Source organism: Magnolia sinica, chromosome 3, assembly GCF_029962835.1.
Source record: "Magnolia sinica isolate HGM2019 chromosome 3, MsV1, whole genome shotgun sequence".
Taxonomy (NCBI): Eukaryota; Viridiplantae; Streptophyta; class Magnoliopsida; order Magnoliales; family Magnoliaceae; genus Magnolia; species Magnolia sinica.
Genome location: NC_080575.1, coordinates 84,511,323 through 84,524,136, shown reverse-complemented (window position 1 = coordinate 84,524,136; position 12,814 = coordinate 84,511,323). Strand labels below are relative to the sequence as shown.

Sequence of the window (12,814 nt, the reverse complement as noted above, 5' to 3'; positions counted from 1 at the left end):
ATTATTCAAAACTCAGACCGAGTCGAGTTGGACCCAATCCGAGTTGACTTGGTCTGATGCCTAACTCTAAGTTGGGTGATCTGAACCGTTCAGACGACGCATTAGGGGGCCAAGACCCTAACCAAGGAGAGAAACTGAGTTTTTCAATGCACCTCTTGCCAAAAACAGGGTCCAAACGCGGGTCGCCTTGTGTTTTGTTGTGTAACATGTATGTGCTGCGTAAGCATGATCCAACACTGTCCCCAGCCCTCTAAACTGCCCCTGGAGCTTATAAAAGAGAGAGAGAGAGAGAGAGAGAGAGAGAGAGAGAGAGAGAGAGAGAGAGAAGGCATCTTAAAGGTGGGTAGCCGTGGAGGCAATCCAGAGTTGTGGACGTGGAGAGAGAGAGAGAGAGAGAGAGAGAGAGAGAGAGAGAGAGAGAGAGGAAATGGGTCGGCCGTTTGCATGAGTTTTTCTTTCCCTGCTTTCTTAATTTCTATTTTTATTTTTTAAGAGATTTTAGTCATCATGTCTATGATAGGCTAAACCTCTTAACTAGGGCTAAGAGGTGAAGCATGTGGCGTGATTGGGATGTTAGCTTTGTTTTTATTCATGTCTTGTTGAACCTTATGGATTCTAGTTTGATTATTAATGAGTATTTCTAGTATTTAATGGTTTGTTGTGACTCAAATTACAATGGATCTGCGATAGCTTGAGATATCTTCTTTTCATGTATTGAGATTGTGAAATTAGGCAATCCCGTTGTTCACCATCGTCTCATAGACATGGTTGAGTGATGGAATTCTTCCTAACTTTCACAATTCTCTTATGATTAGTTGTGGGTTTGGTAAATTGCTATTATTTGCCTTGTCTCCTGGGCATGGTTAAGTGACAGAATCACTTTTAAATTTTCACCACTCTTATTTATTGATGATTAGATCCATGAGAAGTTCAGAGATATGGCAAATCTCCTCTTACCAACTGGATAAGATAGGACTCTGATTCCAGTTGTGTCCTTGAATCATGCAATATAACTTCCTGATTGTTACAAGTGGATCTTTGGCACCCTAGTTTTCCACCTTTGAATTTTACAAGTTTTAGTTAATTAATTCACCATTATTCTCTTAAATTTACCTAGTTTAGATTACATCTTCTAGTTCTAGTTCTAGTTACTTTCAGAATACATACAAGGTTCAGTCCCTGTGGATTTAACCTCGGTCTTACCGAGATTATTATTGTATTGCAGCCCTACACTTGGGGTTGTGAACACAACTCCACATGTTGAAGTGCTCCCTATCAACCTGTAAAGGTTTCCGTGCCTTTGCGCTTTCATGATTACTAGTCCCCCCTTAGATACTTTAAGGACACCATCAAATCTGGTGAACTTATAACCCATTGCTTCAAGTACACCAAGAGAAATTAGATTCTTCTTCAAATTAGGAACATGCCTGACATCAGTCAAGGTACGTTCTACCCCATCAAACATTTTGATATGTACCATACCAATACCCACAACATTATAGGCAATGTCATTGCCCATAAAAACCTATCCACTGTCGCACTCTCTGTAACTAGTGAACCAACTCTGATGAGGAGTTATGTGATATGACGCCCCTGTGTCAAGGATCCACTCGTCTCTACGATCATCGAACAAGTGTCCGATCATAAACACAGACAATACATCACCTATGTTTATCTCTTCATCAGATGTGACAACATTGGCCTCCCTGGAAGAAGCCTTAGTGTCTACTCTCTTCGATTTAAGATTAGTACAATCCTTTTTCATGTGTTAGGTCATCCCACATTTCCGACACTTTAGTTTTCCTTTGACCTTGCCCTTGGATTTGGATATAGGTCTTGAGGATCCTATACCTCGATCAGTATTCCTGCCCCTTGTAATTAGTGCTTCGGAAGATGTCCCCATGTCGCTGTTTAGCTTTCTCATAACCTTCCCTTGAAGGGCTGAGATAATGATTTCGACATTCAGGGTTTTATTTGCGGTGCATATTGTGTCCTTGAATGACTCATACGATGCTTGAAGAGAATTCAACAACACATATGCTTATTCCTCATCTTTGATCACTTCCTTCATATCTAACAGTTCGCAAACCAATTTATTAAAGTTACTGATGTGAGCTTCAAGATCTCCACCCTCTGTCATCTTGAAGTTATACCACTGTAGCTTTAGGTGTAGGCGATTTTCAGAGAATTTTTTCGCATAGATATCCTTTAACTTCGTTCATAAACTAGCCGCAGTTTTCTCCCTCAAAACAATTTAGAGAACCTCATTCGTGAGACGTAAATGGATTGAGGATAAGGTCTTCTTATCAATGGTATTCCAATCATCATCAGTCATAATAAGCTTTCGCTCCTCAAGAGCACCATCTTCACCTTGCTTGGTTAAGGAACTGATCGCATTGATATTCTATAACTCAAAGTTATTTTTCTCTGAGTACTTCTCAATATCATACCTAGTGCTTCCCATTGATGCTAATCCTGCAGATTTAGATCTATGCCCCAACAATAGCTCTGATACCACTTATTGAGATTTGTTCTACGGAATCACACAGAGATGGATCTAGGATAGCAATTTAAGAGCACCAAGTAAACACAAGAGAACACAAAGATTTAACGTGGAAAAACCCTTTTGGGAAAAAATCACAACACAAAGTGATAGAAATCCACTATGAAAGTATAAATTACAAAGAGAGGACTTACCCGATTCGAACAACCTCAAATCTCACCATTGCTACACCCTTTGAAAATCCTAGAACTCCTTTGCAAGCCCTTAGAATACTTTTAGAAGGCCTTAGAATACCTTAGAGTGACCCTAGGGACTTCTATTTATAGTTGGGGAATTCTCACTTCCGCACATCCGTATAAACCACTACAAAGTTATGCAGTTCGCGTATAATCTGCGTAACCTTCGACTGGTCAAAGACCTTGATCGGGAATTTCAAATACATTGTTGCTGGATTTCGAGCTGAACTTTCTCGGGGTTAGTTGGAGATATCCAAATTTAAGACATCTTTTTAACAACATAACATCCCCTCAATCCATCAACTGCTTTCCTTGATACCAGGCCTGTAACCAAAACTCATGAGGATTCATGACTCAAGCGAGCCACACTAGAGGGAACCATGGGATTAGACACCAACTGTAGTTTTGTCAATGGGGCCACCATGGTGTTTATCTTTCATCAAATACGTTCATCATCATCATCAGGTGTGAATCACAAGGATGAAGATGGGCCACGTTGAGTGAACCTAGATATTTTAGAGCAAGTTTACATTGTTCAAATTGGTGTGGTCCAAGTGTTTTTTTTTTTTTTTTTAAATAATAAAATAATTTATTTATTTATTTAATTACCAGGCCGAAATTTTGTTTGGACGGTGAACAAGGCTTATTCCATTATGGACGGATTAGATTTGAAGTATACAACATGGTGGGTCCCATGGAGGTTGGGTGTTTTACCCTGTAAAACAAGTGTTATAGACAATTCGGGTCCCACTATCGGCAGTTTTCTAATTCCTCTTTAAAGACTGAAAATCAAGTGCTACGATTGCATGTCCAGTGTATATTTTTCTACAGAAGGATGGTCCAGGATCATGCAACATACAACCACATGATCGGATTGGAAATGAACCAAAACTAATTCGGTGTCTTCATGTATCTCGAGGAGTTATTTGATGTGCTGGTACGTTGACTGAGACTGTTGATATGGTGGGCCACCATGTGGACGTCCCACTTCCCAAAAATAAATGTGATCAGGCCGGCAATCATCCAACTAGCGGCTGAATAAAAAGACACCACAAAAGCTGTCCACATTCAAGTGAGCCAATCGATGATCATGATGGAACTCCCGCACAGGTGTCCACCACTTACTGTGCATAACCCCAAATATCACCTTTTGATCCAACAATCGCAGCCATTCAAATAGGGCCTGAAAAATGGATGGCAATTCCTTTATTTATTATTTTTTTTTTTTTTGTAAAAAATTTTTAAAATTTTTTATTTTAAAATCTCCTACAGTCTATTTTGCATCCCCTTAACATATAAAGAGGATGGATGTTATACAATGCTGGGCCCACATTTTTAGAGTATCTTTGGGTTTTCAATTTGCACAAGTGGACCCATGGTTCTGTTATCCAAACTGCTGATATGATGGGTCTGGCTCTGGAAAGCCCATGCACCAAAATTTCAAGATTAGAACGTCCTACCTATAGAATATTTGGCCTTTTTTCTGCTAAATGTCAACCATCTATTTGTTGGGCCACCTATTGAAGGGTTATTGCATGTGGGAGCTTTTTGGTGAATGGGCTCACCATATCAAAGGTTTTGGTCATTCAACCATGGATGCCACATGCATTAACTGAAAGCCTGTATAATATAATACAAACATCCGGCACAACTATTGTATAATTGCATGGAGAACAGATGGAAAAACCAAAAACCAAAAACCCCTTCAATGAGCCTTCTTAAGCTCAGTTTGGGAAATTCAGTACATGACCACATGCAAATCATCAAGAGAAATTCGTGCAGCTAGCTGAGTGTGGGGCCCACTGTGGTCTATGACGCCCAACCTGTCCATCGGCATTTCCCACCATTATAGTAGTATGCTCCCAAAATCAGGCTGGTCCTCTCATTAGGCAGATCAAAATATAGAAGACATGAGCCCCACCACCCAAAAACCTCTAAATTCACATAGAAACAACCACATAAGAACCTCTAAATTCACATGGTGGCCCACTCGAAGGTTGGATCGGCCTTATTTTCTTGTGGGTGTGAAAACCCTTCTGGATGGATTAGATGCCATAGGCACACCACGGTAGGCCCCACGCAGCTAGCTGCATGATTTTCTCACCTTCAACTAGTTGCTAAGACATTCTCTAGTCGTGGACACTTCGGTAGTTCATCATTTCAGGCACCAGAGCAAATTTCTCCAATTAATCAATACAAAACCCACTTTACCGTACTTATGCACCGCCAGAAGGGAAAAGCAAGGGGGTTAAACTATCAAGTTAGGGCCTGTTTGGGGGTGTGGATTTGGAACCCCTGAGGTTAGAAACCCCCTGGATTTGCAATCTTCCCAGTGTGTTTGGCACGCTGGCGTGTGAATCAACTTTAATCCAAAAGCACCTATCCATGGTATATTTACAGGGGTTTGAATTTAATTACTAAATCAACTTTAATATCTCTAATTAGTGAGATATGTAAATTTTGACACAGTGGTTGTAATAAGCCCGCTGAAATATATGCTTTGGTCAAAAATGATGAAATTCCATGTCTCGAATGGGCCACAAGCACAAGATCATGTTTGAGTGACTAACCAACAATTTTTAATCATTGATTTACATGGACAATGTTTGGGCCGTGCTGGACAATGTTTGGATGGTGCTGATTTACATGGACAATGTTTGGACGGTGCTGATCATCATTAGTAGGCCATGTGCCCAATAGAATGATAGTATATAGTGACACATGTTACACCTGCAAGTATTGAAATGATTTTAAGTGTAATCCAAGCTCTCACTGAGGATTACACAAACCCCCTCAGAGAGGAGAGTGGAAACCCCCTGGACTTGAAACCCACGGTTGCTTATACTGCCAAACCAGGGGATTTGAAACCCCCTCAGATCCCATTCAATCCACGGTGCCAAACAACCCCTTAGGCACATTTTCAGCTTGGGTTCACTCTAATTCAATGTTGATTTGAGAAATTTTGTGTGTGAGATCTCTTTGCCCACACCCCTTTATTAATATCTTGAGTGATCTTAATAAGATAAGTTAGAGATAGGAATAGGAGAATAGAAAGAAGGGAGAGATTTATGTCCATACACGTGTGGTGTTTTTGGATTCTCTTTCTTAATTTAGATAATTGAGTTTTTAAATACAAGTCTTTGTAGATGTCATAAGGAAATAGGGAACGGCTGAGATTGAGCTTTCTAAGAAAGGGGTTTAAAGCCTGCCTTTTCAGTCGACTCAGCAAAAACCAATCAGAGTCGGCATTTTAGTGCCTATTTTGTCAAGTGGACAACATCGCGTTTCGGCCTCAAAAAACCCTTTTGGAGGGTGAGGTCCAAATGGGCCATTACACTAACAACTGATGTGGGACGAAGCCCAGAACGCAACAAAAAAGCCTAGAGAAACAACATAAGATATGAACATAACAAGAACACTGAAAGGTTTTAAAAAAAAAAAAGAAAAAAAAAAAAGAAACACGTTTAGCTTGTATTCTCAATGCTCTCTCTCAAATTCAACATTTAGCCTTTAAGCTCAGTGCTCTATCTCAAATTCAACATTTGAGCTTCCAAGATCTTGAACGGTAGCTATTTTAAAACAGAAAAGACACCGTTTCACCTCATGAATGTGAAAAGAAAAGAGTTAAAAAACAAAATAAAAAATGAATGAATAATATATTTCTGTGTAATGTGTGTATATCACAGTGTATCTATTTTCTAGGAAACCAGGCAACAAGAAGTGCACTGCGGTGTCTTCCACTTCCTAGGAAAAGAGGAAAACAGAAGCTAAATCAGCAAGAGATGATCACCTGCAAACTGCAGTCTTTTGCTATCAGCCCATGATCCAGCTTTTTGTTTCCAGGAAACACGAGCATGTCCCACATGGCTCACCGGAGCGTCTGTCCTACATGACTGCTCGATCATGATGTCCTTCGAAACAAACCATAGACCTTAACCATGCTCCAAAAGAAGCCAAAGTCATGGACATTCCGTCTACACAGATCATCTCTCAACAAGGTTGGACTCACGATTTTCTCAGAGGGACCCATCGAGGGAGAACCGACTTTCATCAAACTCTGCATCAATCCCTTCATGACCATTGAATTCATTCAATCCAATGAATGCCTCAATCGGTACGTCTTTGTTGGAATCAAAGCCTTCTACGAGTAACCTCTGATAACCTGCAGTGGACGCTTCGAAAGATAGCTGAGTCAACACCTTTGGCTCATCATGTTTGATCTTGGTTGGCTTTTCCATACGCTTCTTGGCTGCGTTATTCATATTCTTGTTTAACTGGAATTCATCTTGACCTGATAACTGGCATTGCGATTGCAAATGTAATGGCACCACTTTTGCACTGCTGACCGATGATGGGTTCTCTTTCATCATAAGAGGCCTCTTTTTCAGGGAGATACTATAGGAATGCTGCTCAGAAGAACCTTGGGTTGAATGTCTAAGCCTCGAAGGTTTGATTCTTATTCCCGTAATATCATTATTTCCATCTTTAGTTTTAAAACCCATGACGTTTGACACCGGTGATCTTGATTTGAATACAATCCTTCTTGTATATCCTTCTTGAACCCTCCTCTGTAACATCGACCCTTTTCTCTCAGGAAGCCTTAATCTGATGGATTTTGGAGCAAAGAAGCTTTCGGGGTGTGCAATCTCCTGTATGTTCCTACGAGGAGATATGCATAAGCAATTCCATTCTATTTCAGGGTGCCAATAGGAATTACGGTCGAAAGGCCAGAAGAGTGGTTCATCGGCATCATAACCTTCTAAATCATCTTCACTACTGTCACAGATAAATTGATCTTTAGCTTCTGATGCAGGCTGAGCAGGGAAGTCAGAGCTTGAATTTCTGTCACTGAAAGAAGGAATGTTAGAATCAGATGACTCAATGTGGGGACGCTTGATGTGGTATGATGGGCTAGGAAAATCAGAATGGAAGACATCAAAATCCTGCACTTTATCTGATGCCCACTCGAAATCCTCCCCTTCGAGATCCAACAAAGAAAGCCAGATACCTGTTCTGTCAAAATTGCATATCTGAGAGGAAGAAGAATCTTCACATGTACTGAGAGAGGAAGTCCAAGAACTATCAAAAACTGATGAATCCTCATAAAGAGAGTGCTCATACAAAGATTCGGCACTTTCAGTACTTGCAAAAGAAGAATCTTTTATTTCATATTCAAGGGAATTATGTAGCCAAGCAACTACTTCTCCTACCTGCAGATCTTCTTCACAAACCTTCTCTATATCATCCGGTGTTCTGTCAAGAAACAAAGCAGCTTCCTCTAAGGGATTGATCCTAGAGCCATCAAAGATAGAGATTCTTCCATCCAAGACGACGTCACAACCTCTTGACACTGATAGCACCGAAAAGAATCGATCATTGAGGGATAGATCCCACCAATCATGATCCCAAGCGTCATGCAGCCAATGATCATTGGATTTAAGCAAAGAAGGCGAAATACAACCCGAAGATAGCCACAAACACTCATTCTGATCGGTCTGAGATTCAGTTTCGGACTGCTCAGCATCTCTGTCATCTTTTCCCAATTTGGGAAAAACAGCAGCAGCCTTCTTTCCCAGCTCATGAAACAGGCCCATATCACAACATCTCAGGCAGAGAGGTCCATCTCTATGGCTTGACAGATTAAAGCCATGAAACCTGTCGTCGGTTCGATAAGATTGGTTAGCATTTTCCTTTGAGACCAATCTACATGAAGGGGATAATCTCTCTCTTCTGTTGAAGCTCATTCTGTTGGAATTTTCGGTCAAGCTATCTGCACATTGATTTTGCCGGACAAAAAGACAAATCAGTAATAGAAAATAAAAAAAACTCACAGAGGCTTGCTGAAACCGGCATCCACCCACCACTCCAAACAGAAAAGAATAATAGAAGGTCTTTTAATTGAAGAGGAACCTGAATAAGGTCTGGCCCATCATCTCTAAATTCCCAATATGACACTAAACCAATTGAGCTTATATAATTGACAAGTCAATAACAGAATGAATAGTCTATATAGAGAAAATATATAACAATACAAGATAGAATATTTAAAAAATATATAACCATACATGATAGAATAATTCAATCCTAAAGAGAATAGAAGATTGAATCATTCACCTCTAACATTTATTTTGTAAACATAAAAGAATTCTTTGCTTACAATACCAAGTCAACATTCTTTGGGATGTTGCTTCAAAATTAAAAATATGTAGACCAAGCCAACAAAAAATAAGTTAGAGCAAGTCAAGGATGACAATGTTTTCTCTAGCATTTCTACAGCAAATAAAAGAAATGCTAACGGTTGAAAAACAAATACAAGATCAAACCTCATTACAGATGGTTAATTGAAATTTTTACTTGGATGGTTGGACTTAACATCATAGTAACTTCAAAAGTTTACTTGGATGGTTGGACCCAACATCATAGTTACTTCAAAATTTTACTTTGGCAGGTTGGACCTAACATCATATTCAAAACTAAGTTAGCCACTGTCCGATGCATCGGTATTTGATGCCTGATTAATTTATAACTAGATGTTGAATTATATTAAAAATAAGCATTTAGAAAACCATGGCAGGATCATACTTGAGTTTTGAAGAGAAAATATGCTTAAACATTAAGAAATAGGAAACAATCTTCATAGGTGCTTAAAAACCTGAACCAACCCATGCCCCCAAACTTGCCAAAATAACCTCAATTGCCCTTTACTAGCTTGGTCATTGTAGAAGCGACTTGCAAATTACCAATCATCACTGCTATTGACCGAGTCCATTGAAGCACCTCTACACCATATTAAGCCCGAAGCAGGGATAGTTGTCTTTGGTAGCATTCTGTACAAGTGGAACCTACCTTCAGTGATTTGGATTGTTAATCTGGTGAGATAATGATGTGGATGGATGACAGACAAACATTACCGCCTAGCAAATCATCCTAGTCGTCCATGGTAGGGTCTACCAGATGAGTAGGATTGTCCAATGAGGGAGGTTCTGGTTTTCATAGAAGCAGCCATCCATGGTGGGGGTCTACCAGATGAAAGGTCTGGATCCCTGAAAGGTAGCCCGCCCCATCAGTACAGAATGCTGGCCTGAACAAGGATGGAAATAATATGCAGAGCAGTGGATATTTCCATCTCAAAGAAGGGAAAAACCAGAACATATTCGAATTATCATGTTCATTAATGGCGATTCTGGGTAGAACCAATTAACCAAACATACAAGGTGACTCTATTAAGAAGAAAAATAAAAATATGCTCAATTGAGAGTCTGCTCAGCACCACAAACTGTAAGTGTAGAGCCCATCTTTCATAAAACCAACTGTTCATATGGTGGGCCCTGTGGTTGATGGGAGATGCCCCTAGATTACCTCCATCAGATGAGTCCAACTGTCTGACTTGGCCCCTTGTAATTGTGAACCATTGTCGTTGGGATCCGCCTATACCATGATGGGACCCGCCATATCAATGGCTTCAATTAAGAAAATGTGGGCCCGACTTTGCACCATTGCCGAGTTGAAAAATAGAAATCGTAACATCTCTTGATTAAGATCAATATAATACCTATTCTAACAAACCCACTTCAGAAATTAGAGAAATTTAGTTAAAGTACGAGGTAAAATGTGGCCAAGTAACCAATTACTAAAATCTCCTTATATTTATAACAAGTTCGGGGGAAAATACCCTTTACATTTCTCAAGCTGGACTCTACTAAAAATGATCAAAGTGCCGCTAAATTTAGAAAAGATTGGCCAACACATTGAGGGCATTAAAGCAAATTTAAGAGGGCATTTTGGTCAATCTAAAAATTAGCTACAGAGAAAATAAATCATAAACTCAATGATATTAATCCCATTCATTGAAATCCAAATTCAGAGAATAACTAAAAATACAAAATACAGATTAAAAAGGGAGAAAAAAGAAGAAGAAGAGAGTGAGGAAGAAAATGCATGAAATATGGCTTTGAGATCTAAATCACCACAAAAACAGACAGGTATAGAAATCAAAATATCGTCAAACAAACACCAGGACCAAAAATCGTCATTGAATTAAAATAAAAGATCAAGAAAAGATGGAAAATCAAAGATCCGGAAACTTCTCCACAAAACAAAAGAATCGAAGACCGGATTCTCTGAAAATGGCAGAACTGAAACAATGTTCAGGTCTTTCAACCTCTTGAAAGTCAAGATCCAAACCGATAATAAAAACCAACAGATTTACAAAACCGAAAAGTAGAGGAGTCAGATATTACCAGCACAGAGAAAGATCGATGACTGGAATTTCAAGAAAACAGTAGATAATTGGGAAAAATAAGCAGAGCTCGATTATAAAAACAGAAAAAAAATAATCGTACATTTCATCCGAGAGAGAGAGAGAGAGAGAGAGAGAGAGAGAGAGAGAGAGAGAGTCAAGATCTGTGATCGAGAGCTTACAAATCTCGAAGTGCAAATGGAGAGAGATTGAGATTTGCATGAAATTACCTGGATATTTCTAGGGCATTTTGGAGAGGAGATGAAAAGAAAAAATACAGATTTGAGAGAGAGAGAGAGAGAGAGAGAGAGAGAGTTGTTTTTATAGGGGATGGGAAGAGGGCGAGGGAAGAGGAGGCATTTCCCGCGCGCTGTGTTACACAGCATGGTAATGGGAGACTCGCGCGAGGAGCTGAGAAGAGATTGACGAGGTGATTCGCAGCACACGTGTGGCGTCTCCGGTCTAGCCAGCTATCGGGTAAAACACCCAAGCTCCGTCGGGCCCACCACCCATACGGTTATCTTCTCGATGATGGGCCATGGAGACCAGAATCCACCAAATCCAAAACTCAGTTGGGCCATGTCAGTTTTTAATACGGCTGATCTTTTTCGTATACATGAATGTGAATGTACGGCTTCTCATCTGACGGATGGACTGGATTTACATATACAACATGGTCGCCCCACAGAGCTTTTTTTTTTCTTCTTGTTAACACACGCACACACACCCTACACACTCATGCTAGTAGAATTTGAACCCTGACCGGGAGTTGAAACTCCTGAGAGTCTACGCAGAGCTTGAGAACAGGTATTGTGGACGATTCCAGTCAATTGTAAAATTCACTTGGCCCAAAAATCTCCGCTGATTGGGTGGACCACATGGGTATATTTAACTTAGGCCACTGATCACGTTCTCAAGGCCGTTTTTTTTGTGCATGTGGGGCCCACCTGATGAATCGATTGGCCGGGAGCTGATTGCCTGTGACTACTGGCACATAGATATCTCTGTGACAAATCCACTCCGTCCATCTGTTTTGAAAGACCACAATAGTTTAAGACTGTAAAAAGCAGGCATTCCCAAAACTCATTTGGACCACACCAACAAAACAGTGGAAATAGAAACGTCCACCATTGAAACCTTTCTGGAGCTGCCCATGATGTTTATATGCCATCCAAACCCTTCATAGAATTATTACCACTCAGATAAACTGTAGGAATAAATATCATCCTGATGCAAAACTTCCGCCACTGCCAGGCGTTCAATCCCAACGTTTGCGTGTGGTATGGTCCACATGAGTTTTGGATCTCCCTGATTTTTAGAATCCTATCCTTTCGTGGTCTTTCAAAACAGACGGACGGAGTGGATTTATCACGGACATTTCTACGGGCTCCACACAGCTCTGGCCAGGTCACAGGCCTAATGAATTTTGTGCCAGGTCTTTAATTTTTTTGTTGCTTACAGCTGACGGATGGTTCAGATCTTCCTCGCATCTGCTGGACCACTACATGTTTGCAGGCACACGGACCAAGGAGCAATCCCTGTGGGATTGCGGTCTGCTATCATCGGACGGAGGCCACTGAACAGACCCAAAAATGAAGATCCACTGTTATTTAATGGAGACCGTTGGTACGTCTTTTTACTAACCGTCTATTTTTCTAATGCACGCATGGCCCATCTGATAAGTGGATATGATTGCTTCTGGATCACTGCATGCTTTTTGTGGCCCCCATCTGATGAATGGTCAGAATCTCGCACCTGTCTGCCACGTTGGCATGGGTTCCACGAACGCTACTCACCCACAAGGCCGTGAAACCCAAGCTGTCGTGATGCGTGAAG

General features: G+C 40.4%; 1 protein-coding gene across 1 annotated transcript; it reads right to left on the bottom strand.

Moving 5' to 3' along the window:
• Window positions 1-6,188: 6,188 nt before the first annotated feature.
• On the bottom strand, window positions 6,189-11,277 carry LOC131240102 (uncharacterized). Its single transcript, XM_058238151.1, has 2 exons — window positions 11,209-11,277; window positions 6,189-8,509 (listed from the first exon to the last, which is right to left on the bottom strand). The coding sequence occupies exon 2, from the start codon at window positions 8,481-8,483 to the stop codon at window positions 6,756-6,758; it is 1,728 nt and encodes a 575-aa protein (XP_058094134.1). The 5' UTR covers window positions 8,484-8,509; window positions 11,209-11,277; the 3' UTR covers window positions 6,189-6,755.
• Window positions 11,278-12,814: the final 1,537 nt, after the last annotated feature.

Coding starts and splice junctions, on each gene's coding strand:
- LOC131240102 (XM_058238151.1), bottom strand. CDS start 8,483: ATGAGCTTCAACAGAAGAGAGAGATTATCCCCTTCATGTAGATTGGTC.